At 38.2% G+C, this 24934-nt stretch overlaps 3 protein-coding genes across 4 annotated transcripts; all 3 read right to left on the reverse strand.

The window, feature by feature from the left end:
- Nucleotides 1-3388: 3388 nt before the first annotated feature.
- Nucleotides 3389-6348, reverse strand: LOC122651948 (deSI-like protein At4g17486). Its single transcript, XM_043845539.1, has 4 exons — nt 6045-6348; nt 4500-4787; nt 3990-4070; nt 3389-3843 (listed from the first exon to the last, which is right to left on the reverse strand). The coding sequence occupies exons 1-4, from the start codon at nt 6196-6198 to the stop codon at nt 3704-3706; spliced, it is 663 nt and encodes a 220-aa protein (XP_043701474.1). The 5' UTR covers nt 6199-6348; the 3' UTR covers nt 3389-3703.
- A 3432-nt stretch (nt 6349-9780) lies between these two features.
- Nucleotides 9781-10961, reverse strand: LOC122651945. Its single transcript, XM_043845533.1, has one exon. It carries the CDS (start codon nt 10959-10961, stop codon nt 9906-9908), a length of 1056 nt encoding a protein of 351 aa, XP_043701468.1. The 3' UTR covers nt 9781-9905.
- A 3563-nt stretch (nt 10962-14524) lies between these two features.
- LOC122651943 (WD repeat-containing protein 43-like) lies at nt 14525-23782 on the reverse strand. 2 transcript variants are annotated; one of them, XM_043845531.1, is made up of 12 exons: nt 23626-23782; nt 22536-22640; nt 22326-22441; nt 21883-22037; nt 21692-21780; nt 21121-21610; nt 20270-20395; nt 16089-16330; nt 15852-15934; nt 15358-15472; nt 15058-15132; nt 14525-14973 (listed from the first exon to the last, which is right to left on the reverse strand). In XM_043845531.1, the coding sequence occupies exons 1-12, from the start codon at nt 23713-23715 to the stop codon at nt 14791-14793; spliced, it is 1869 nt and encodes a 622-aa protein (XP_043701466.1). In that variant the 5' UTR covers nt 23716-23782; the 3' UTR covers nt 14525-14790. The 2 variants fall into 2 exon arrangements, with proteins under 2 accessions (XP_043701466.1, XP_043701467.1); XM_043845532.1 differs by lacking the exon at nt 20270-20395.
- Nucleotides 23783-24934: the final 1152 nt, after the last annotated feature.

The following is a 24934-nucleotide window of genomic DNA, read 5'->3' on the forward strand; positions in this document are numbered from 1 at the left end:
TTTTATGGATGTAAGTAACTCATAAAACCTCTTTTGAAGACTGTTACTCTTCTCTGCACTTGAAATGGATGAGCAATTTGGGTGGAAGTGTCTAAAATTTTGATCAACACCAAGTGGCTTCGGATGATCATTGGAAGCTTGCCAAGAAACCCATAGTTGGCCAAAAATAGGTTTACGATGTGTAAGAGATCCTAAGGAAAAGAGGACTTCCAAACTCCTTGATGCGAGTGACATAATGCCCATTTTGCAATGTTGCGGGCATGCAAGTTCCTTTTGGAAGTTCGGTTACACTTAGGTTCAAAGAGCTCTTTTGGAAAGTTCTGATAGGTGGGTGGCCTAGTTACTGAGATAAACTCTTGTTAAGTTTTTGGAAATAGATTTGTGTTTCCCCATTACATCATCTTGAGAATGAATTTTTTGTAGCATCCCTTTTTTCCTCATGTAATGTTGCTTAAACATATTTGGGTTGCAGGTCCTCTAGGATTGTACACAGAATACCTCCAGCTTTTGTTCTTGTTTGATCACTTTGAATATTTTTGGTTCATTCCTCTTCCCTTTTGCGTTTTGACCTCTCTGTTGTGTTATCTGTTTCGGCTGTAACTATGTATTCATTTGGTTGTTTAGGAATTAGTGTATTTTCCAGAATCAGTCTTCTCTCCTTTTCATGTGACTAGTATTACTATTAAGGGAAAATGTTCTCTGTGGTGTGGTGGGGGCTGAAATAACCGCCCCACCCCCTATGAAAGGCAGGAATTCCGCCACAGAGAATGCTCTCCCTATTATTAAATGGTCGGCGGATCTTGGCTTGCTATCTGATTTAATATCTGCCCCCACCGTTGGATGTCTTATGGTGCCATCTGGGGATCATCCAATTATTATTTGTGAAGGTTTCTCTGATGCAATCTTTAATTGTGGAGGTTTGGCTTGTGTAATTAAGTCAAGTTTCACCCTGCTATTATAAGTTATGGTTTTACAGAGAGTCCGTTGGCATCAAAGGCCAGAAGCCTCATGCAGGGTTTGTTTCAAGCAATAATAAAAGGATGTAAGCATGTAGAGGTGTGGAGCGATTTACTGCAAGGGAATTCAGAAGCCAAAAGGGTTCACCTACTTTTTGATATTTTATAAAATTTATCGGGAAAATTGTTGTCAGGCTGCATGGCCCCCACACTATGAGAGCAAGCATGGGGACATCCAACAAAAAATTTCATTTCACAGGGGCAGGTGGTAATTTCTCCCTTCTTGTGTCTCGACCATAGTTTGAGAACTCACGAGATCTCATTTTTTTTTGGAGGTCGAGTCGAGTTGTCATACGAGTTAAAAAAGTACAAAATCTCGGTCGAGATCTTGAAATCTCGACCCAAAGTCCTTTATATGAGTGTCAGATCTTGAGATTTGGGTGAGATCTCGATGGGAAATCTTGGTATATAGACACCTATCTCTTGGTATACGAACACTTTTTTATGCCAGAAATCAGGACAAACATTTATTTAAGCTTTCAAAACAAAGTTTTCCAACAAGTCCAAGATTGCTTAAATCTGATTTATATTGAAGAAGTTATGTATCAGTCAAACTTAATTTGGTGTGCGTGAATGCTATCAAAATCGCTTTGAATGAAAATATTTTTTTGGACATCAAAACAAATTAATCTTTTACCGCACTTTTGGTTTTTAACAATGTTTTACCATATTAAGATTTATGAAATTTTTAGATTTGAGAAAAAACCTAACATTAGAAAATTGAAAATTGCATCTACCGTTGAAAATTGAGTTTTTGTTCTTGAATTGGGGGGTTGACTTTTTTTCTTTTAGAATTTGATTTTTTACTATTTTTATTGGATTCAAACAGGGGGTATTTGCTTATTTATGATTAATATCTTAAGTAAATGAAATACAAATACAAAAGCATTTACTTAAATAATATTAGGCAGAATTTGATTTTTCAACTATTTTTATTGGATTCAAATAGGGGGGTATTTGCTTATTTATTAATAATATCTTAAGTAAATGAAGTACAAATACAAAAGCATTTACTTAAATGATATTAGGCATAAATAAATGTCCATTTTGATTTCTGTCCTGGTTTCTGACAGAAGTAAGTGTCTGTCCTGGTTTCACATTAACTGAAACTCCTATTTGGACTTTGTTTTTGCAAAATATAATAGTGTCATTGTGTTTAAATGACCTAAAATAGGCTGAGTATCAAGTTTCAGACCTAAACTAGTTCTAAAACCCACCAAAACCAGATTTCGAGTTAAAAAAAAATAATAATTTGCACCAACTCGACCAAGATCTCGATTTTTCACAGGGTCTAGTCAGGGTCGAATTCCGAGTTTTAGTACCTTGGTCTAGACACAGGTGCCGCCTTCTTTTTGCCTTATACCTAAAATTGATGTTTATATAATGCGCATGTCTAAGAACATGTTTTTATTTGCTTAAATCTTATCTTCCTTTTCATTAAAAAAAAATCTAGATGTTCTAAAGGAGCTTTATATCCTTGAAAATGGTGGAGATCTCGGTTGGTGGTTGGGACATAGTGAAATACCATCAATCAGACAGTGAACAAAAATCTAGATTATTTAGTTGCTCAAGCTTTGCAGAGGAACTATCCAAATCACCCTGGACCTGTGTGGTAAGTTTTGGCTATGAAACTTGACAATTATTACTTCATGGCCCCTAGTCCCCTACATGTATTTAAATGAAAACCCATATTGGCATGAACTCCCTCAGTAGCCTATGTCTTGGTCTGCACCCTCTTTGAAATCCTGGTTTATAAAAGTTTTGTTTTGCTCTTTGGCTGATTCTCTTTCCATTGAAACTTAACATGTGAGGATAGAACCTTGGAGTCAACTTGTTCATAAAATTTTGAACTCCATGGAACATGCTACATGACAGATATCATGGACTTATCCAGACAAGCCTCTCAATGTTGGGAGTTTAATAGAGAAAAGGCATGCCAGAATGTCAACAGTGTCTCATGAGTCATGACACACTGGCAAATATTGGTGGCAAATCAAATCCATCCAACTTGATCCTCTTAGGAAAATTAAAAAAATAAAAATTTTGTTCAAATTAAAAAAATTCTTAAAGGCATGAAGAATGCCACACATCAGGATCAGGATGAGGATCTTTTCCAGACAGACAGTTGACCATCCATCCCACTGGCAAATGTATATTAAACACCTACCTCCCATGATGGTGGGGTTTAATAAGATTTCTTCAATATGAGCCTGTCCACAAGACCTCCCAATATATTAATGATTGGGTTTGGTACATCATTAATCTATTAGGAGGCCAATGGGAAGAGAATTCCTGTGGAGAATGAGTCATTAAGGTATTAACAATGTAGTAACAACTGTCTCTATTCCATGGTCAAGTTACAAAGTAATACCAACTTACAAGAAGGAAATTTTGATCACCAAGTCGCAAGCATCAATATTCATTACAAGGATGCATTTCATCCCCAATTCGCAACCGAAACAAATTCCCAATCATCTAACAAGTATTCTCTTCTGTGACAAATAATCAAATACCAACAAATTACATCAAACAAACCAACAAAATAGTAGGACTCTTTAAAAGGTTGCGAAACAATGAGCGGATAATGAGAAAATCTGAGTCCAAAATGGTAAGTGGGAATACCCTTTTTAAATTGTCTGTCATGACAAATCACTATCTATCTTTTGTTTCCCATAGATAGATTAGCTTCACCTTTGGACCTCTTTGACAAAAGACATTTCCGCACCACCATTTGAACCTGAAAGAAGATGTTTATCTTGATCTGTATCATCACTTTCTGCCGTCTCATGCGGGGTGGTAGTAGAGAGAGATTCTGAACCATCTTCTTCTGGATGTCAAATAAAAACAATGAACCAAAAATGTTAATGATAACACAATGGGCAATGCAGCTGCCACGTAATATGAATAAGGTCAAAGAAGGTTTTCAGGTAGCCAATATCAGGATAAATTCAAAAAGAGAATCAGGCAACTAACCTGAGCACGCGTGGTACTCTGGCAGCTGTTTAACAGTGGTTACTTGTAGGCTTTCAGGAAGCAAACAACTGCACATGGCACCTGAAATTCAAGTCAGATTCTTTGTCTGCAACTTTCTGTTGTTACACACAGTAAAGCACCCTCACATTCAGTAAAGCAAAGGTAAAATGGAGTAAAACAAAAAGAATATGTTTGAGAAAACTCCTTAAATACTTTGTTTTCTCTAGGAAGGAAATAACAGTGTCAAAGCTATCATGTTTGGCACAGTGTTAATCCTATAAAACATGCGTAAGAACTAACAGAGAAACAGCAAATTACTGAAAAGCTAAGCAGCTGGAAAATTTATAACGTGCTGCTAAATTGCCAAAAACCAGAACAGTACACCCCATTGCATTGCAAAAAATTGTGATGTGGGGATGATTAATTGAAAAGCCTAAAGTACAAGAAGGCTATGAACTGTGCTATATACAGGACAATTAACTGACTACAAGAGTTGAAAGATATTAGTACCTAGTCGGGCAAGCCGGTTCACCCATCCAGGGATCCGTTTTCCAGTCAACCTTAACGAGATGTCTTCCGTAAAATGGTTGCAGTTCTTGGAAATGAGGTGATAAGTGTCACCATGATATTCTGAAGCAGCGTTCTCCATAAATGTGCGTATGTCAGTAGGGGCCACGTTTATACGGCCCAACAGAATTGAGCATCTGTAGACGAAACCTGGGCAACTCTTTGGTTCCACTTCAAACACTCCACTAGTTGGGAAGTCGTGTGCTCCAAATCCATATTCCATACCATGTACTGTAATAACAAAATTAGAACAAATACATTAACTGATCAATCAGACAGAACAAGATTCAAGCAAAGAAAATTTTGCTATTAATAGACAGCTAAAATTCTGCATCATTTTTTGAGCTTTCACATTAAGATTCACAATGGATTGCAACAGTTGTACAAACAATATTATGGCAAATTATAGTTGGTCAAAAAACCATTCACTTAAAATTCCTACAATCCCCAAGTCGGAGGACCAAGTGAGAATTTGAATGATGAAAAACATCAACTCCAGCATCAAATTCCTTCAAACCAGAAAGGTTTACCCCTCCCTTCCAACCAATCTCCCCACTTTATCATTTGGTTATAGATTGATGGATTTGATCAGCATATCAAATTGGAATCTTACTGTCTCATTCCACATGGTCTTACTTGAGTTGCCATTTGTGGTTATTTCCCTACATCCTATATTGCCCAAAAGATAAACTCAGATGTAAAGTTGGGATAAGCAGCAGCTCTCCCCTTCAGATAATCCAGGAAGCGGACTGCAATAAACAATGACTGCTCTGTAATACTGGAAGAACAAGTCTACCATGTCTGAAATTTCATTTACCATATGATTGGTTTCATGTCAATGGCTGCCCTATCACATTAAACAATTGCAGTACACGGTTACTGTTATTGCATAGACTTAAGGAGCTTTCAGAAAGGGACCTAGAACTAGATCAGAGTTCAGGCACGTCAAGTGAATAAGCAACACTGATATGATACAATAACTTCCACATAACAAAGAATATTTCTATGGGTATAAATGCAGTGCTCCCACCACCTCCCCAACCCAAAGCAGAAGAAGATATCCCAGATTAGCAGTCAAATATACACCAATTGCAACCCCAAGTCAGCAACATACGAAGATTCACTGCCTTTTGTGAATTAATCAACTTTAAGGGGTTCTCAGAGTGAACTATCAGAAATCTAGCAAAAACTAGCATTTCTTCTGCAAGTAAAGTTCCAAAGTAATGGCAATTTATTTGTATACAAAAACGTCCCAAAATATTAATTACATGATTAGTAAATATTCAACAACCAAAAATGAAAAGAAAACTAAAATAGTGTTCGACAGAGTACCAGACAAGCATAACCCAGATTCCACATACCCCAAACAAATCGATTCATTAGAAAAGAAATTTCAACACCCCCAAAAAAAATTCCACTTTAACAAAAAGACAAACTTTTTTTTTAATACTAAAAATTAATTGCAGAAGTAGAAATGGAATGTGAAACCTTCAATTCCCGAATGATAGATTCCAACTCCAAACCAGGACATGTAATTGTTCATAGGGGTGAGATCATAGACATTCAGGTACACCTGGGTCTCATTATTCCCATCACTACTTCCAGAAGCTGCGTTAAGAGCGTTCGTGTTCGTCATCCCCATTGATTGAATTGATTCTTTCTGCAACTCTCCTCGGAACCCCCTCTCAAACCCCTAAAACCCTCATGGCTCCATGCCAGAGGTAGAGAGGACTCGAGGGTAAGAGCCTAAAAGGGTAACCAACCAACTGATGAACTCGGATCTTCCGTGACACCAGAAAAATAGGTGAAGGCAGAGAGATCTCGCGAAAGCTGGAAAAAGAGAAAAACACAAAATGGGTAAAGCAAAATTGGAGAACAAACTCAATATAACGTGTTCTGGCCCGTACGTGAGATCGCGTGTACCCAAAATAAAAGGAAAGAGTTTAAAAAAAAAAGATGCGGATCTATTCATTCTATTATAATTATTATTTGTCTTTCCCATTCTCTAACACAACATTCCAACCAATGTAGATAATTTTTAATCGGAGTTTAATTAGAACACGGATTCAACACGGATTCGGGATCGAACCGGTCTCGGTCCCAAGAACCTTAGAATCGATTTTTAGATCTGAAAAACTCATAAATTCTAGGGTTTCTTGGCATGAATTGTCCATATTGAATCAGTTGGAATTGGAAATTCTCGACTCTAAACAGTAAGCTCTCATATCATGTTCAATTTCAATGTGAAAGCTCGAATTATAAAATGAAGAAACCTAACTGGCATAAAAAAACATTTGAACCTGTGACAAGACATTAATCAACTAAGCAAGCGATTGTCTTTCAAAATCTTAGAATTAACCAATGTAGAATTATTCATAAATAACCTGGTTAGATATGTTGGGTTGATTGAAAGCCCTCATGGGACATGGGTGGTTTCTATGTAATAGGGTTAGGTCAAGCCCTCATGGGTCATGGGTCATAGGTCATGGGGCATGGGGTTTCTATAATTGGGTGGTGAGAGTGTGAGACAGACAAGTGACAAGCAACCATTCCAATCGACATTTTTCTTTGTTTCGCCTAACCCATAGTTGGGTAGTTGATACTTATGATGATAGTACTAGTAGCAATAAAGAGATCACTGAAGGTCCCTTGTCTTCTTACCTCTTTTACCTCCATTACTCCCATGGCTGGTGGTGATGTTAGATGATATGCTTAAAAGGTTAGTAAGGCGCTTCTCTTCAATAATATTTCCTTGTGGCTCTTACTTAACTAAGGGTCATAATCAGTTTGATTTCAGTTCGTGTTTTTAAGATAGGTAGAAATCAAAACCAAAACTTTATTAAAGTTTTAATATTCCAAATCGAAACCAATTAATAAACGATTCCATTTCAACGGTTTGATTGCCTGTTCAAGTATTCATTCAAAGAAACAAATCATCCAACACATTGAGTACGAAAATAAGTGTTGGGAATAGCTGGTTTTTTATTTATTTATTTAGGGACAAAAGAATGCTACTTGGATGTGTGTGGCGCGGTCTCCGTACCTATACACAGGTGCACAAAAAATGACCATCACACCCCTATGAAAATGTGGTAATTCTTAGTAGTGCGACTGTCATTTCACATACCCTTATGTGTGGGCGTAGAGCTAGTGCATTGCACACGCCCAGATAGCGTTCTCTTTCCCATTTTATTAATAGATATTAAAGGCTATTTAATAGAAATGGTGATCACTATAACATAATAAATGAAATATGGATCCCTATCCAAGATCCGGACTTTTTAAGGAATGGAAGATTGGAAAGAAATAAAAAGATAAAGAAAATACATAGTTTTAGGAAGAAAGCAAAAGGTTTTGTACACGGCCGACCAAGTTCACATGCACAAGGCATTTGGTTGGTCAAATGACCAAAAGCCCCTATTAGACACATCGTCATCCAAAGTCAAACTACTATGTATGAAAACCTTTTCCTACTTATATTTTATTTTAAGTAAAGATAATGCTACGTAGGCGTGTGTGGTATGATGCTCCTGTGCCCAAACATAAGAACGTGAGAAATAACTGTCACACCTTAGAAAATTCCGTCTTTTTATGGGGGCATGACAGTCATTTTATATGCCCCATGTCAGGGTATAACACGCACAGGTAACGTTTTTTCTTCCTATATTATATTAATTTATTTGAGATAATTTTCCCGGAGAATTCTAGCTCTTATACTCGGCAGAAAGGAAGGAATGTTGAGTGTACCAACGAGCAACAACGACCGATGGTGTTTCGTGGACAGCAACAGCGTCGGCTGCAAACTTATCTGTCACCTTTCCCTCTTCGTCCATCTTTCTATTCGCCTCTTTCTCCCACACTCCCTCTCAGCCTCTCTGCTGTTCCACGGTTGACTCCTGAGTCTAAAGCTGAGCTCATGTCAAAGGCCCAAGGAGCAGAGGTAAATCCTAAAATTTGCATACCGGTTTCTAAACGGTTCAATTCGATAGTTCAATGATTCAAAATCTAAACAAATTGTTCTAATAAACAGTTTTGTTTTTTAGAACGAATATCGAATTAATTAATAAGACTGTTTGATTGCGAGGGGAAATAAAGAGAACGGAAGTGAAAATTCTTAACTGTCAGTACCCCATATGACTATATCACTAACTTTGCATCCAATTCTCTTTGGTTTAAAATATAAAATAAAAATTACATATAAAATTTATCATTACTAAATATGACATGAAATTTAAATAGTTTATATAATCACATGAGATAATAATCATTACAAAAATTTCTTTTAACGGTTTGAAAATTTGATATCCCTTCCTTTTAATTCTCCTCGAAACCAAACGTAACCTAAATAGTATATCCCTTCCAGTTTAAAATACTCGATTAGATTTCTATATACGTTTCTAGTTAACATTTCACAACCCTACTTACAGCTACTACTACTACCTACAGTCCAATCGTCTCTGAAAGTAGATACTGTTTCTTTCAGTTCTAGGATATTATGTATAAGACTCTCAATTATGTGTAGCCTAAATTGTTCTGCTTGGTAGGTTGGTTCGTCACTTGTTCTACTGTTCTTCTAGGCACCTCAATCTTTCTTGGCCGGGAGTTGGTTTAAACCCCAAATGCAGAACAACGATTAAACAAAAAACATCCCTTCTATGATAAAGTAGATTTATATGATGTGGTTGGACTGCAATGGAACTGTCGCTGTGATAATTAACATTTTCATGGTTTAATTCTTCAGTCAATCCAATGGTGGGTAAGACTTAGAAGACTGACTTGGCTACACACCTAGACCCCTTCTCGTGGAAAACTGGCATTTTGCCTCGCTGAATATCGGATTGAAGCTGAACAATCTTCGGCCACACCAAGCAAGCCCATCCTAGTAAGGTAGGAAAAGCGGGGGCGCGGCCCCCAACCCCAAACCTATGTCAGTATATATTCCCGGCATAAGGGCGCAAACAAAAAACACTACAACACACACTACAACGCATAAGCGCTTGGTTCTGAGATTCCAAGTGAGTTTATAACAAAAGAAAGAAAATCAATGGGTACAGTACAATTCAAATCCTTTAAATCTGTTCATTTCGTCTCTGTTTTTCTTAATTATATAAATTCCCACCTAATTCATTCAAGGACTGCTCAGCACTCGACAGAACAGATCCAAAAGCTCAAGTGAGGTATCTGCCCCACACCCACCCTCCTTTTGTTTTCACCTGAAACACAAGACCAAACAATTAAATCTGCACATAAAACTCTTACGCCCTCAAGGATTCTTCCTAAATATTTCCGTGAGATGCCCAAAGGAGGAATCACAGAGCTACACAAAGTGATCATAACATATGATCACTTTCAAGGCTCATTCTCTGGCGTGGGGCGTCTTTGACTCCGCACACGGCGTCGCCAGGCTCGTGAGATGCCTTCCAACGGATTATTTTCATCCTCTCCAGAGGCAGAACCTGTATCAACATCATAGCTCTCTCCCCAGTGCACCCTTCTCCTTCGACGACTTGGCTGGCCTCGTACTATCGAGGCACCAGACCAACTGCCACCGGTACTGGACCCAGGCCGGAAAACACGAATAAGGAAAAAGACAGTTAGCAGTCCCCCATTGTCCATGGCAAACATCTCATCCTCGCTCCTCTCCTCAACAAATGCCGACTGGATTGTGCTAAGCACATCCCCAAGGTCCCTCTGCCTCTCTAAATTCCTCCAGTCACGCTCCCGTTCTGGGTCAGCATCTGAGGGCCGCACAAGAGGGTGCTCAAGCCTTGCATGCTTCCGGAGGTTAGAGTATGTCCCACAGTAATCACAAGTTTCACAAGCACAACTCCTTTCCTTGGCATTCATGAACTGGCGAGCATCCTCCACAACAAGCCAACCATTGATCTTCCCTCGACAGAGAGGGCATACAAGTTCCGATTGTGAGGCCTTTGCAGAACGTAAGGTGGAGCTGTTTGAGGCCTGCTCATTTATTATTACACCTTGAGTATCCATGGGTGTTGCATCTGAAGTTATCGTGCTTGGGCTTGAGTCTTGTACTGTAGTTTTTTGAGCCTCTGCAAATGCTTTGCGGAACTGGTCAAGGCAATTTGAGTGTCGGTAGCTTGTATCACACATATAAGGGCGACAGCCTTTGTCACGGGAGGAACATAAAAGAAGAACAGCATTGTGCGGATGTTCCATACAGACAGGACACCTAGCTTCTTCCCATTCTTTTATATCTTCAGCAGACTCCAAAGATTTTTCACACTCCGACTGCCTTGCTTCTTCCCATTCTCTTGCATCCTCCACAGGTTCCAAAGGGTTTTTGGATGAAGAACGTCTACTGCGACTAGAGCTGCATGGGAAAGGAGATACCCTGGACCTTTCAGACGACACAGAACGGCCTCTTCTATCCTTTGGCATTATGGTAGGTTCAGATATATTACTAAACAGTAAAAATGCCGGTAGCCTTCAATGGAGCAGCAGATTTTGAAGATCTGGGGCATTTTATCAACATACCAGTTAGTCTAAATAGTTGCATATCTATAGCAGGATGACTTGAGTGGAACAAAAGGCCAAACAAATACAAACCAAGTCCTGGATATCAGAGACACCCAATATCCACACACACACACACACACACACGCACGCACGCACGCATACACACACATATACATATCAGAGACTCCCAATATCGACACGCGCACACACATTAAAATGTTGGTGATTCAGATTTGATCAAAACATTAAAATGTAGGTCGTCTTCAATGAAGCAGCAGATTTTGAAGATCTGGGACATTTTATCAACATAACAGTTAGTCTAACTAGTTGCATATCCATAGCAGAATGTTTTGAGTGGAACAAAAGGCCAAGCAATTCAAACAAAGCCCTGGATATCAGAGACAGCAAATATCCTGTGATAAAACAAACGCAAACAGAGAATGGCCTCTTCTATCCTATAGCAATTATGGTAAATTTAGATATGACCAAATAATAAAAATATCGGCAGTTATCAATGGAGTAGCATATTTTAAAGAACTGGGACATTTCATCAACATACCAATTAGTCTAACTAGTTGCATATCCATAGCTGGATGACTTGAGTGGAACAAAAGGCCTAACGATTCAAACCAAGCCCTGGATATCAGAGATACCCAATATCCTGTGGCAAAACACACACACGCACAAAGAGAGAGAATCTGAAGAAGTATTTACAGAACACTTGTGGAGCTTATCTTCACAGGAAAGAGGCATAGAAACATAATTAAACAAAAAAAAAAAAAAAAAAAAAGGGTTTCCCCACTCATCAATAGCCCTCAAGTAACCAACAGATGGATCCAAATACCCCAAAAACAGAAAACCATCATGTCAAAGCTTGATTTACCAAAAATTACCATTTGTCAGACTTTAGAAGCAAGAGCGAAGGCACGCTGAAATATTAACACACAAATAAATCAGCGCATGCTGAAACAGATAGCATCATAGCTCAGTTTTTTCTCATTCATTGATCAACTAAATTATTCCTTTAGCAGAGAAAAATTCCAACTACGGATGATTTTCTTGCTAGATGCCGTAGAGCCTTCCATCAAATCCTTCAATCATTCAAAATTAATGCAAATACTTCCTCAGCATAACTACCTGCTGAAATTGATCCACTGTTAAATCAATATTTGCATTCTGGGACTTTCCTAAATGAATTAATAAGTTTGGATACTGGTCTAGACAACAGTTAAGGATGATTGGCATCCCAATACTACAGTGAACTACATTCCTATCGTGACAATTTGAAATATGCGTTGACTCCTTGTCTAGCAACTAAGTATCAGGAGTGATAATGATAACACCAACTTGTGGCTAGACAAGGAGTGCTGTGAATTCCATACCCACGTAGCATCAAGCTTAATTTTCACCGAAGGACAGGAGAATCAGAATGCAAACCCACATCAGGTGGAGGGTTTATTTGGATGCCTGCATCCAGAGGCTAACTATATTTTTAGCAATAATTAGCAGTGGAAGGCCGCTATCAGTACAAAGTCTCCGTAGAGTTCCCCTCAACATACTCCACCAGGACAAAGTAAACTGATACCAGCTCGTTTCCTCCAACAATGAGAAGAAATAGCAACAAAGTTCTATTGAATTGGGGCAAAAGGCCACTATAGAAACTCACGAAATAGTAAAATGATTGAAACTTTAAAATTTATAATTCAACTGAACGAAGAATTACTTTAACCATCTCTAACATTGATGTTGTCGTTAAAATCAGCTATAATAAGAATCATAACGAGTATCCAAATTATTTCCGGAAAAATAATTTTTATACTTTCAATTCCAAGGAGTAAAAACATCATAAATATTAAAAACTTCGTTAAACCAAAAGGATGAGTACAACAATCCCCAAACGTATCTCCTCCTTCCATAATATAATAACCTTACAGCCAACAAAAGTTTTCAACCATATCAAACCACCTCCAGGCTATTTCCCGAAATATAACATCTGGAAACAAACATCTTATCTCAAAACCCAAATCAGCACCGTCGAAAAACAACAGTTCCTCCTCCACTCTTTACATCCCCTATCCCGCTCAACCACAAAACCCTAATCAATAAACAAGAACCCATAAACCAACCCCCCCAAACCGAAGATCGGAACCGATAACAAGCTAGAATCTACAGGAATTCTCCAGATCCGGCTGGACTCGAAGCGAAAACTTGGACTTAAAAGGATTATCGTGTAGAGATTTACCAGGGTTGTTCAGGGATTGAAGCTGGGATGATGGATTAGATCTGTGCCAGGATTGTCGCTTTGCAGGATCAGATTGAGAATACTGAAGAACCTTCGATTCGGTCTTGACTCTGGAGGTAGAAGGAACAAGGCGCTTTTTAGGGCTCCCTCATCCTTTCTTTCATGGAGAGAGAGAGAGAGAGAAAGAAAGAGAAAGAGGGAGAGAGAAAATCTGAAATTATAGGGACAAGAATGTGTATATATAGGGCATCGTTTCCCAGCTGTATGCTGACATGGATCTCTTGGTGCCGTTTCAAAATTCCGAAAGGTTTCGATTTCATGGTGTCCAATCATGTGTATTTTTATCATCTCACCATCTGATTGGGATCAGATTGATCTTTATAGATCTCATGCCCCAGACTCCGTCCATGACTCCTATAGATATCAATCTGACGGTCAATAAATGACTTCTCATATGGACCACCACCGCCTCCAAAATAATATATATCCAATGTCTAGTCGGTAGTTAGGCAGCCGTCCCACTCCTTTCTCGATTTGTCCGTAGGAATTTACCAAAAGAGTCCTTCTTTTGCTAAGAAATTATGGCCGTCCTGATCAACGGAATTCTTTCAGACGGTCCAGATCTTTTATGAACAATAGCCAAAAGAATCAAACGGCCACAGATTAACTGAAAGGTCAGATTGTACTATGCCTTTCGATCAAAAAACGATCATAAAAGATTAAATCAGAGCCATCCAATTATTGACCATTGGACAGTCACAACTCACACGGCATCACAATTGAGTCACACACCATCCATGAAGCTGTTTAAATTCAATGTCCGGTTTAAAATTTAAATTCTCTGGGGACGCATTGTGGGGTGTCCCTTTTAAATTTCATTATTTAAACCCTACTTTTTAGGGCCATGGATCCTCTGCAGTCACTTGAAGGTACTGGAGGAGCGTAGGGTGTGAGATTCATTGTACCTTCCAAGAAATTGGAGAGGAGCTGCGCCCAAAAATTAAGAGGGGTGGGGTTGGGGAGGATGGCTTCTCTTGAAGTTGGGGAAAACCCAGCTCTTTATTGTAATTTAGTATGGAGATCATAAGAGCATTAACTATTTGAAGGTAAAAGAACAAAATGTTCACTTTGTCAACAATTCTCTCTCCTATTCACAGGGATTAAGAAACAGGTCAAGAGGTAAAGTAATGTAAAATTTGCTAAGTCCTTCACTAGCCATGGCAACACAAAAACCTGAGATCTCAAGTTTAAATTAGAAGCTCACATTGATGAACTGTTTCAATAATTTCAAACCCACATGTCAAAATTTTAGCACATACTTGTGCAATACAACATTTGCTACATTGGAGTAAGCAATCAATCACTGATAATCAGATTCTCAAATTGTGACACTGCAATGGATGGTATGCAACCCTGAATCCAGTATCATCCCATGTTTCTTTGTTAGGACCAAAAATTCAGAATTCCTTAGAAGGAAGTTGCTTTGCCGCATTGGATTCTATTATAATCTCATTCCCTTAAGTCATCGCTTTCTTCAAAATCACTAAAACCGTTAATGGCTTCCATGGCTTCTTCATTACTCTCTTCATCAGTTTCCATAGCATCTTCAGGTTCCTCTTCATCACTTTCATCCTTATCCTCATAAACTATGGGATTTATCGTGCTCGTCTCATCAGCCACATCATCAGAGATCTGTGAGGGAGATAAATAACATTAATTGAACCCAACAAACCGCGTGATCTTACTTAAAAAATATATATCTTATAACACACTCACCCCTACAAAGAGATAATCTAGGCAACTTGATAGCTTGACTGCTGACCTGAAGGTAGAAACTCTAGACTCAATCAGCTGCAAAGGGAAGAAAGAGCACCAATCAGATCATACCTTCAAAAGAAAGAAAGGGGGACGGGAGAAAGTAGATGAACATATAGATATTAAAATTAATATAAACTTTGAAAAAATAATAAAAAGAAAATATCAACTTCTTACTTTTATCTCTCACCTCCACCTTTCTCCTTGTTTCCCCTTTTCTTTCTCAGGAAGTTTTATACTTAACTCAAGTTAGAAACTGACCTGATATAGAGAGTTGAGGGTGAGCAGAGAAGATTCCTGGGACATTATACAACTGGCTTGCCGAAGAAGCAAATTTCTTAGCCATGGAAGGGCACAAGCCAACACAGCACCCCTACTGTAAAATTGCCACATGAACACACATTATGCTCTATATTTTACAGTTCAATGAAACCAAGTGGCTCAAACTTTCTTACAAGCTGTTTGCTCCAAACCATCCATTGCAAATCCACATTGAGGTTTTGCAGCAGAGCCAAAAGAATGCAATCTAAATCCCGGCAAAACCTCAAAGTGGTCATCAAAAGGATAGAATGGCTATGCTAGTGATAGGTTATTTATATAGAAATGCAGACAAACATCAAAGTTGAAGTTGAACAAAATTGTTAATTTTTTATCTGAACAAGTGCATTTGGATTTTGGAGTTAGATTACACTCTCACAAAATCTGGAGGATTCATCTGATTGAAGTTGCCCAAAAAAAAAGTATTCGGGTTTCACCTTGACTGAATCATAGATACTAGGGAGTCCAGAAGTTTGAGAACATCAGATGGATTTAACAATGAAGTTGAATTCGCGATAACCTGCAAACCAGTAAAAGATTATGTTGACTTAGTAGATCATAAAAATTGATTCTACGAATTGTATCTGCATGTCAAGTGTCAAGCACAACAACAATTATTACGGAGCTACTGGTGATGTTTGATTCATATATACAATCCATGAGAAAGAATGCACCTTTTCATCTTGCGTGTATAAGCAATCTAACAGTAGTGCCCGATCATCAGCATGTAGCGCTTGCTTAAGCAAAACATAAACTGAATCAGCACTGGGAAGTTTTGCCTCAGTAGGAGACCCATGGTTTTCCAGAGTGTTGGCTTTATCATCATCAAATACGTTTAGTCTTGCTAGCTTCTCACCCATTGTTGGTTCATTCAAATCATCCTCAACATGGAGCTCATCAATAGCCTCTGCATGACCTATCCAATTCGACGGTTAGTTTATGAACATGAGCATTGACAACTTCTGGGCCTCAATTTTAGCTTAGGAATGAGGGCATTCAAAGAACCTCATAGGTAAACAATAAGAATGGTCTACCAATGGCATTCAAATTTAGTATTGAAGATTTGTAAGATCCAATTAGATTATCCAACTAACCAGAACCTTCTCAGTAATTTTCCCTAGAATCTTCAAATCTATTCTTACCATCTGAAAGATTGCAAGAGAATAGGATAATTTGACAAGGTTAGTTATGGCCGGACCAGTTCTTGTACACGACACTAGCCACCAGGGAGGTGGGGGGAGGGGGGGTGGCATCATCATCCTGTATCGTCCAGACATGAGAAATGGCACTTATGGGCCATATGAATAGTCTAGTTTCAACACAAAAAGAACCACCATATTCCCGGAATCATCACTAAAGTCTAACTAATAGTGCTTCAAAATTTAAAGAGTTTTAATGTTGTCCAGAAAGTACCGTCAAGGATTCAATTAGTTTGGTGAGGAATTGGTGGAGGGTTGAAAGATTAGATTTTATTTTTAATTAGCTTAGGAATATTAACTTGCTCCAAGTTGTACTAGGATTACTTTTAGAAGTTAATTAATAGGGTGTGAAATTTATTTTAATGAATATGTAAACATGAACAATTTTCTCAAAAGTTCTTTTTAACCTCTATGTTGTACAATTTTTATACTCCATCAGCTCCTTATAATCTATACCTAAACTGTAACCAATATGTTGGGTCTGTCATGCTTTTGTTTTTGGATAAAGAGCAGACATTCCTGGAAACATCAATTTTTATTAAGAGTCCGATGCCAAATGGAGGGAAAAAATTTGTCAGCCCAAAAGGAAAAAGAAAAAGAAAAACAAATTTTGAGCATCTATTGAGAAAGCTTATCAATATAATTGAGGCATGATCAGCAGAGATCCAGAAAAGTAGTTATAGGTTCATGCTATTTCCATCAGATGCAAGCCACAACCTTGAAGGGTGAATGGATATTTTGAAGCCTTGTACCTAAATGTTCAACAAAGCATCAGGTTTGAGAGTAAACTACCGCAACCTACATGTACACTCTCAAAAGAGCTAATTTTGTTCAAGGAGTAATATCCATCTGATTCACTGAAGTGCCGCAGGAAGGTCATGGACTGATGGTCAATATCATGATTGCAAAAATTAGCATAAGAATTTTCAAAACTATTTATTCCATCTTTTAGAAGCCATGGAACATAAGCATGATTCAAGTGCAAATATAAGACGCCCTTGATCTACTCAATATTTGTCGTCAAAAGCAAAGATGATTCCCTATTACATATGCAGAAGAACATGAGCATAGATGAATTATAAATAGTGTCATGAACTTGAGGAAAAGTTGTTCCAAAAACAGGATTTTGAGGAGGAGCATCTTTATAAAGGAGGAAAGTTCATATTGTTCCAATTATATGTGATGACATGTCATCATTTTGCACCAAATGAGGAAACTCATGGAACCTGTTACAACAGCTTATCCCCAAATCTTGAGCAGTTAGGTAAGGACTACAACAATACATATCAAAACAACATCACCCCCACACACGGATCCCCCCCCCCCCAATCCCCCCACACACGGCTTTGCACATGACACCATAACGTAATGGTGCCATCTATAGTTGTCACGGTGTCTACATGACTCAAGGCATTGGAGGGGGACTGGACACAAGGCAACACGAACAAGGCGACCAAGGCACCTGCCTAAGCTACCGAGGCGACCCTAGTTGTCAGGGCACCTGGATGCCAAGGTGTCGCCTAGCCGATGCATTGACAACTACGGTGCCATCATGTGGCACCAAGGGGCACAGCACACAAAACCCTTTGCACATACCAAGATCAAACAACCGACCTTCTAGCTCTGATACCATGTTATAACTGCTTATCTCATAAGCTCGAACTGTTAAGTAAGGACTACAATGTATATCAACACAACGAACTAGAAATTAAGAAAATATTTAAGACCATAGTATCTGGTTATTGTAACCCAAATCTTACTAGAAAGTAAAACTGATGCAGAATTTAAGCTATGTCAACAGAAGAAAGAGAAGAAAACAAATTTTTAAAACAAACTATGACAGCCTGTTTGTCAGTATGGCAGCCACTCTACAGCGACCATGACAGCCATTTAGCTGTGAATGACAGCCAATGGTTACAGTTCACGGTTACTGTTCATGATCAGTTAGTTCTGTTTTGAGTTTCTTTTCCTGATTGGATTCTTAGTAGTTTTCTTAGTTAGGCTGGATTAGGACACTATAAATCCAGTCTTGTTTAAAGTATATTTTCTTTAATTGTCATGTGCTGGTTAGTTTAGGACTTCTCCTATCAAGCTGATTGATGGAGAGGTTTTTAGAGTAAGTTTTTGATTGGTTCACTCCTATCCTGTCCAGGATTGGATTGGCCTGTCCAAAATAAAGTCTGAATCATTTTTAACATAAGGTTATAAATATATGTAAAAGGCACTACAGCCTCAAAAACAATTTTCAAGTAATTCTGGTTCTGTGGATTCAGACCAAACTCTTGTGGATTCAAGAGAGTTAGCTCAGTGGATTCAGTAGCAAGAACTGGTAGATTCCAGTTGGAGGCTTTGGTGGGATTCCAAGCCTCCAATCAGGTATTCCTGATTGGTATCTCTTCTTTATGTCTATTCTCTCTTTCTCCATCGAATTACAGGTCAGAATATATTGGTTACTTAAACTGCGATTTCTATTCTGCCATCAATTCTGATTCAAGTTGCATTGAATTAGAACATCAGGTGTTAAGCTGAATATTGATCTTACACTGCCCTATTTTCACATCGATTTGTTTTCCTGAATCTTAGGTTAGTTTCTGTTTTGTAAACCCTGTTTTCTAATAGATTTTAAGTTTCCTAGCTCTACTCTGCTCCTTCAAATCCTGGTATTCTGAAGCTAAAACATACCTTTGCTAATCCTGACACCTGTTCACTGCTAATCATTAATTGATTTCAGTTCAGAACCCTATTCTTCTGGGTTTTAGTTTCCATATTTTTTTTTCTTGGTTTTAGTTTCCAAGTCATAGACTTATAGCAGGACAGTGCCTTAATTTGAGAACCAGCCATCTTATCTGGATGATATTTTGCTGACCTATTTTCCCTACTAAACTCAGACATCGACCTAAGTTTCTGCCGAATCAGAACAGTTTTATTTGAGTTACTAACTTTTCTCTAAATTTGGTCCTCATTCCTAAAACAGTGATCCTGTCGCAAGCTAATCTCCCACTGGTTTTCCCAGGTTCGGAATAAATTATACATTAAAAACCCCACACTATTATTTTTTAGTAAACCTTGTCGACTCTCTTTGTATTGAAATTCTTCAATTATTGACAAATGATTATACATTGTTTCACTATATTCTTTAGTGAATGCTCTGGAATACAGCAAATAGAACCACAAAATTTGATCTCTGAAATAGAACCACAATTTGAAGGGTCTCATCTCTCCCCAACAGAATAGACCACTGAGATAACACAAGCATCCAGATGCAGTTTTACAAGTGTAATTTTTACGACAACGGAAATATGGCTGTATCATCTGATATAGAGAATAACTTGTACTTTATTTGTCCTACTATATAGCACAGCAGGAAGGTGTAGTGTTCCCATATAACTCAAAAGTTCTCAACCATGCAGTTCATTTTTTATACATTTCTATGTAATTCATTCATGGTTTTGGTGTTTATGTAAGATAAATCTTTACCACTTTCTAAAGATGTCATGCACAACAAGGTCAGGCATGTCCATGTAACAAAGGCAAGGAGATACTTCAGTTTTCTGCAGCTACATTGTATACTGGGTGCAGAATAGGCATTAAACATATTTCACACCATAACAAAAACACTAAAAGAAACAAACTCCAACATGCAAAGTTCCCCATACCAATATCAGTGATGTTCTCTGTTGCAAGATCAGGATCAGATGCTGCTCGTTTCTTACTCACTGTTTTCTTCTGGATTGGTGGATCTGTTGCTCCTGACAGATTTTGGAGATCAATCACAGAGTTTTCTGCAGTGTAGATAAACAAAGAGAAGAGAGAGAGAGAGAGAGAGATGTGCATGCAATGTTAAGTGCTCTCTTCTATGATACATAAGAAAAATGGAAATATCTCCAACTGTCCAACATATCTTTCAATATGCACTAGTTACTTGTAATTTCCCTAATTCTTTTACACAAGTAAAACTCAACGCAATAAAATTGCACAAACACTTCCGAATGCATTTCTTTCATGAAAATGTAATCCTAGATTATCACTTTGAAAAAAGGCCTCTAACAGTCTCACGCAACAACCTCTACAACATTAATGTCGTTAATAAAAACAAAGGAAAATAAATTATCCCAAGATTTATACCGACAACAAATTAGAAAAATAAGATTTCATGGTTCACTTTTGGGCACCCCTGCAAAGAAAGACTCGAAGAAGAAAAAAAATTGCAAAATTATGATTTTTGACATTAAAATTATCAAATTGCACCAATGAAGCTATAAAGCATCCCAATAGGAAAGGTTAGCATAAGACAAAGCTTCTCTCTCTCTTAGAAATGCAAGAATGTTTAATAGGAAGATTTGTTTATGATAAATGACTCCTATAATGTTGGAACAGCCTGAAATAAGCATATAATAGCACAATTCCTCTGCCAAACAAAAAGTCAGATATTCGATATCAAGAGGAAAACTTTTTTATTTTTTTTTTATCTTTTTGCTTTTCTGCAAGTCATGAAGCAGGGACGTACCTTCTTTAGTAGTTATAACAATGTCCTCCCCTATATTAGTAATATCAAGGAAATTAAACTGTGGATGATCTGCTGACCCATAAGCGATAAGGACAGAAACTAGCCCATCCTTTCCTAAATCGTGCAATCTGGCAGCAATAATAGGAATGCGACCCTTCTTGGCACTTCCACTCTCCTGCTGGTTTGCTTCTGCTTTAACAGATTTGACTATTATCTTAGTAGGGTTTGCCTCCTCTTGTGAAAGGGTTTTCAAGTCCCATACATACCCAGTACCCGACTCTGAAACTGAGAGGATGACCAAACCATCTCTGTTATTGCAAGAGTTCTGGCAATCTAAAACTAATGGAGGATATCTCATGGAAAGGATAGGTCCAGCTGTTATAGTTTTGCTGCTGGAATCACATTCCCACACTTGAAGCTGCTTCTCACTGAACCTGGACGTAACAATCGCCTTGGCACCATCAGAGATAGCAATATACCGTACTGGGCTCTGTAACAACAAATGGGATCAGAAGTTTTTACCAGGCGCAAGGACAAGTTGTTAATATGTGAGTACATGGGCACAATTTACCAGATCAGCAAAGCAGCTCTGAATTTCTTTTTTGCTTTCCAGGCTGAAAACCCGAATCTTAGTGTGGGCAACAGCACAAGTTTTCTCATCTGGAAAAATGTAAAAGAAGTAGTTGTCACAGACAAGAAAAGAAGGTTTCACAAAATATCTTGTTACCGAAGTATAGGAACCAGGATGACTTAACTACTAACCATTAGAAAGGGCAAATGAGGAGACGGGCTTCTTTGAAACCTTGAACTTTTGAATAACTTCTCCAGTTTTAGAGTCCAGCTCAGATGCCAGCCCATCAGAGCCAACAGTGTAAAGGCTGTAGCCTTTATTTGCAAAAGAGAGACCTGCAGTTCCACTGAATAGGGGAGATATTGTTACTGGCCTGGCAAGATGGAATATAGAAACTCAACAGAATGTTATACTGAAGGCATAAGTAGTTCGATCGTTGAACAAAATTAAGCAAGTGTGCATATCCAAAATAAATTATTCAACCTCCCACTGAAATAATAATGGACCTGAAACATTGTGATGCTTCTAGATAAGCGAAGGTCAGCTTTTTCAACCTACCTTATAACACTTGAATTTTCCCAAAGATATTAGCTGCATATATCTAACAAAATATTCGTTGACCAAATTAACATACCCAGGGTGGCATCCAGTATTTGTCCACTTCCTCTCACCAGTGAAACCATTAATAGCCAAAATGTCACCAGCATTTGTGCCAAGAGCAAGTAAGAATGTGCCATGTTTTTTGCTACGCTGAAAGATCAGAAGATAGTGAGAAAAAGTGCAAGTATCATTTTACCAAAACAACAAAATCTCAACAATGGAAAAACGATTTACCCAAAAGTACCTTGTTCCCAATGAAACTGCATGCCAAACAAGAATAAGTAATATCAGAGTCCCCATTTAGCTCCTTCCACTCTGCAAAAAGATCTCCATTACCTGTATTCCAGATCTGCAATTGACAAACTAGGTCTCTTTCAAAAATACAATGGAGAAAAAAAATCCTTCTACATGATTAAAACATAATTTCAATTACTTAGTTTTGGTATCCATGTTACAACAACAACAACTCAGCCTCATCCCAATAAATGGGGTCAGCTGCATGGTCCTTTCCCACCAATCAGCTCTATCCTAGGCCATAATTGATACAAGGCCTAAGCTATGCACATCTTTCCTCAAAATTTTGGTATCCATGTTACTGTTTAACAAAAGAAAAAAAGAACTTGGAAACTAACAGAATGTTTATGGCTTACCCCCATTTTTTATCTGTTTGTGTTCACCAAAACACCCAACTTATACTTGATTTGCTTGGAGTTTGTTCACTGGTGTAACATCAACCCAGTTTAATTCCCACAACCAACGGGAATTAGACCAAAACCTAATTTTTTGTAGTTAGATTTGTAATAGAACATGGAGGTCTGATTAATTAGTGGGAGAAAAAACCGACATTTCATATTAACCCCCTTTAAAACCATCGAGTAGGTATCCAAGAAAGACAATATCCGAACGGATGGTTGCTGCCTAATGCTTCAAAGGAGAGAGGAAATAGCATGTAATAGGGAAGGAGGAGAACATAAGCCAAATAAGCTGTCCAGAGTATGCCCCCAAAGCTAAACAAAAGAAAACGAGAGAACTCAGAGCGAAGTATCAATAATCCATGACATCACTAATATACAGGAAATACCCTACAACTTACAAATTCAATCAATATGTGAGAATAAAGTCCTCAATTTCCAAAACGAATTTCTTCGCTAACAAATTTCTCAAGTATAGAACTTATACACAAGCAGAACAACTATATTCTTCGAAAAATTAAAGTATCTGGGACATTTCTTTCTCTATGAACAACCATTCAATTAAAGGATTGAAGTATAGTATCCATGATATCAAAAAATTAGTATGGCACGAATTCACAGATTTCACACACACACACATACCTTAACGTTTCCAGTTGGAGATAAAATGGCGAGGAAATCACCCTCTGGAGTGAAAGAAGTGACGAGAGATTTCAGATTCTCTCCTCCCATGGCTGCAATACAGAAGAGGTGAGGCGTTTCAGTGTGTGTTCTAGACTTCAACTAGTAGTCTGTATCTGAGCCTAAACTCGAAAGGGGAAGCAGGGTTTTGAGGCACTTCGACTTTAGCAAGAAGATGGGTGCATTTGTATCCAAGTAATTTACATTTTTGCCCCCTAAATTTTTACTTGAATACCTTTTTGTTTTGTTTTTTTTTTTTTTTTTGGGGTAAAACTTGAATACCTCAACTATCAAATAAAGGTATTAAACAGTTCGATCCAGTTCCGGTTAAACCGTTTAATTAAACAGTCTCAATTTTGAGTGGAGGGTGAGGGTTTAGTGGTTGACTGGTCGGGGAAGAGAGAGTGGAGCGAGTGGTAGAGAGAGAGAGAGAGAGAGAGGGAGCAAACCCTAAATGATTTAAACCCAAAAAGGGAAAATTTTGAGTTGTAGGTTTTGGGGAAACAATTTGGGGAAGATGATAGTATCTTGGTCAATTAAAACACACTTTTAATGTTTAACGTCTACAATAAATGGACTGGGTGTTTTTGTTACTTCGTTTGGAAAGCAAGGAAGATGCATGAAAATTTTCAAACCTCATAGGTGAAAGTGCGCATATCATACCTCAGGGGAGGTACGTGAAATTTTCCCTTTATTAAACGATTTCACGGTTTCAGTTTAAACCGTTCGATTCGATTTTAATATATAATTTTGATAAACGATTTCGGTTTGATTTTGACACCCTTACTATCAATGCCTTCTTTATGTTTTCGGTTTTCCCTTCCTCCTTCCACCACCTCCATCTGGTGTCAAAATTCACCGGAACGGTGACTCGGACATGGCAACCAATATCCTCCGTTGTCGAACCTGAACAGGATTATACGTAGCACCCATGATCTCCGTCCGGCGACACCGTCTACAATGGCCCTGCACCACGCTGTGGTGATTGGCAACACATTAGTCTCGTATACAGAGGTGGGAGATCTAACAATTGAGGACGACGACTATGACTTGTAGACGGTGCCGGTTCTTGCACTCTGATGGACCAAATTATTTACAAATTTCTCTAAAAATTTAAACCCAATTGGGTTTGAGGGTCTGGAGTGTGAATCGAATAGTTGCTAATAGCAAACAAATTTGGTTCTGGGTCATGTTAGGAATGACCCAGGTGCAACCCATCAATTGATTGGTTGTTATTGTCCAAGGGTTTGCACCCTAAACATGTTCATGT

This window comes from Telopea speciosissima, chromosome 2, assembly GCF_018873765.1.
Source record: "Telopea speciosissima isolate NSW1024214 ecotype Mountain lineage chromosome 2, Tspe_v1, whole genome shotgun sequence".
Classification (NCBI taxonomy): domain Eukaryota; kingdom Viridiplantae; phylum Streptophyta; class Magnoliopsida; order Proteales; family Proteaceae; genus Telopea; species Telopea speciosissima.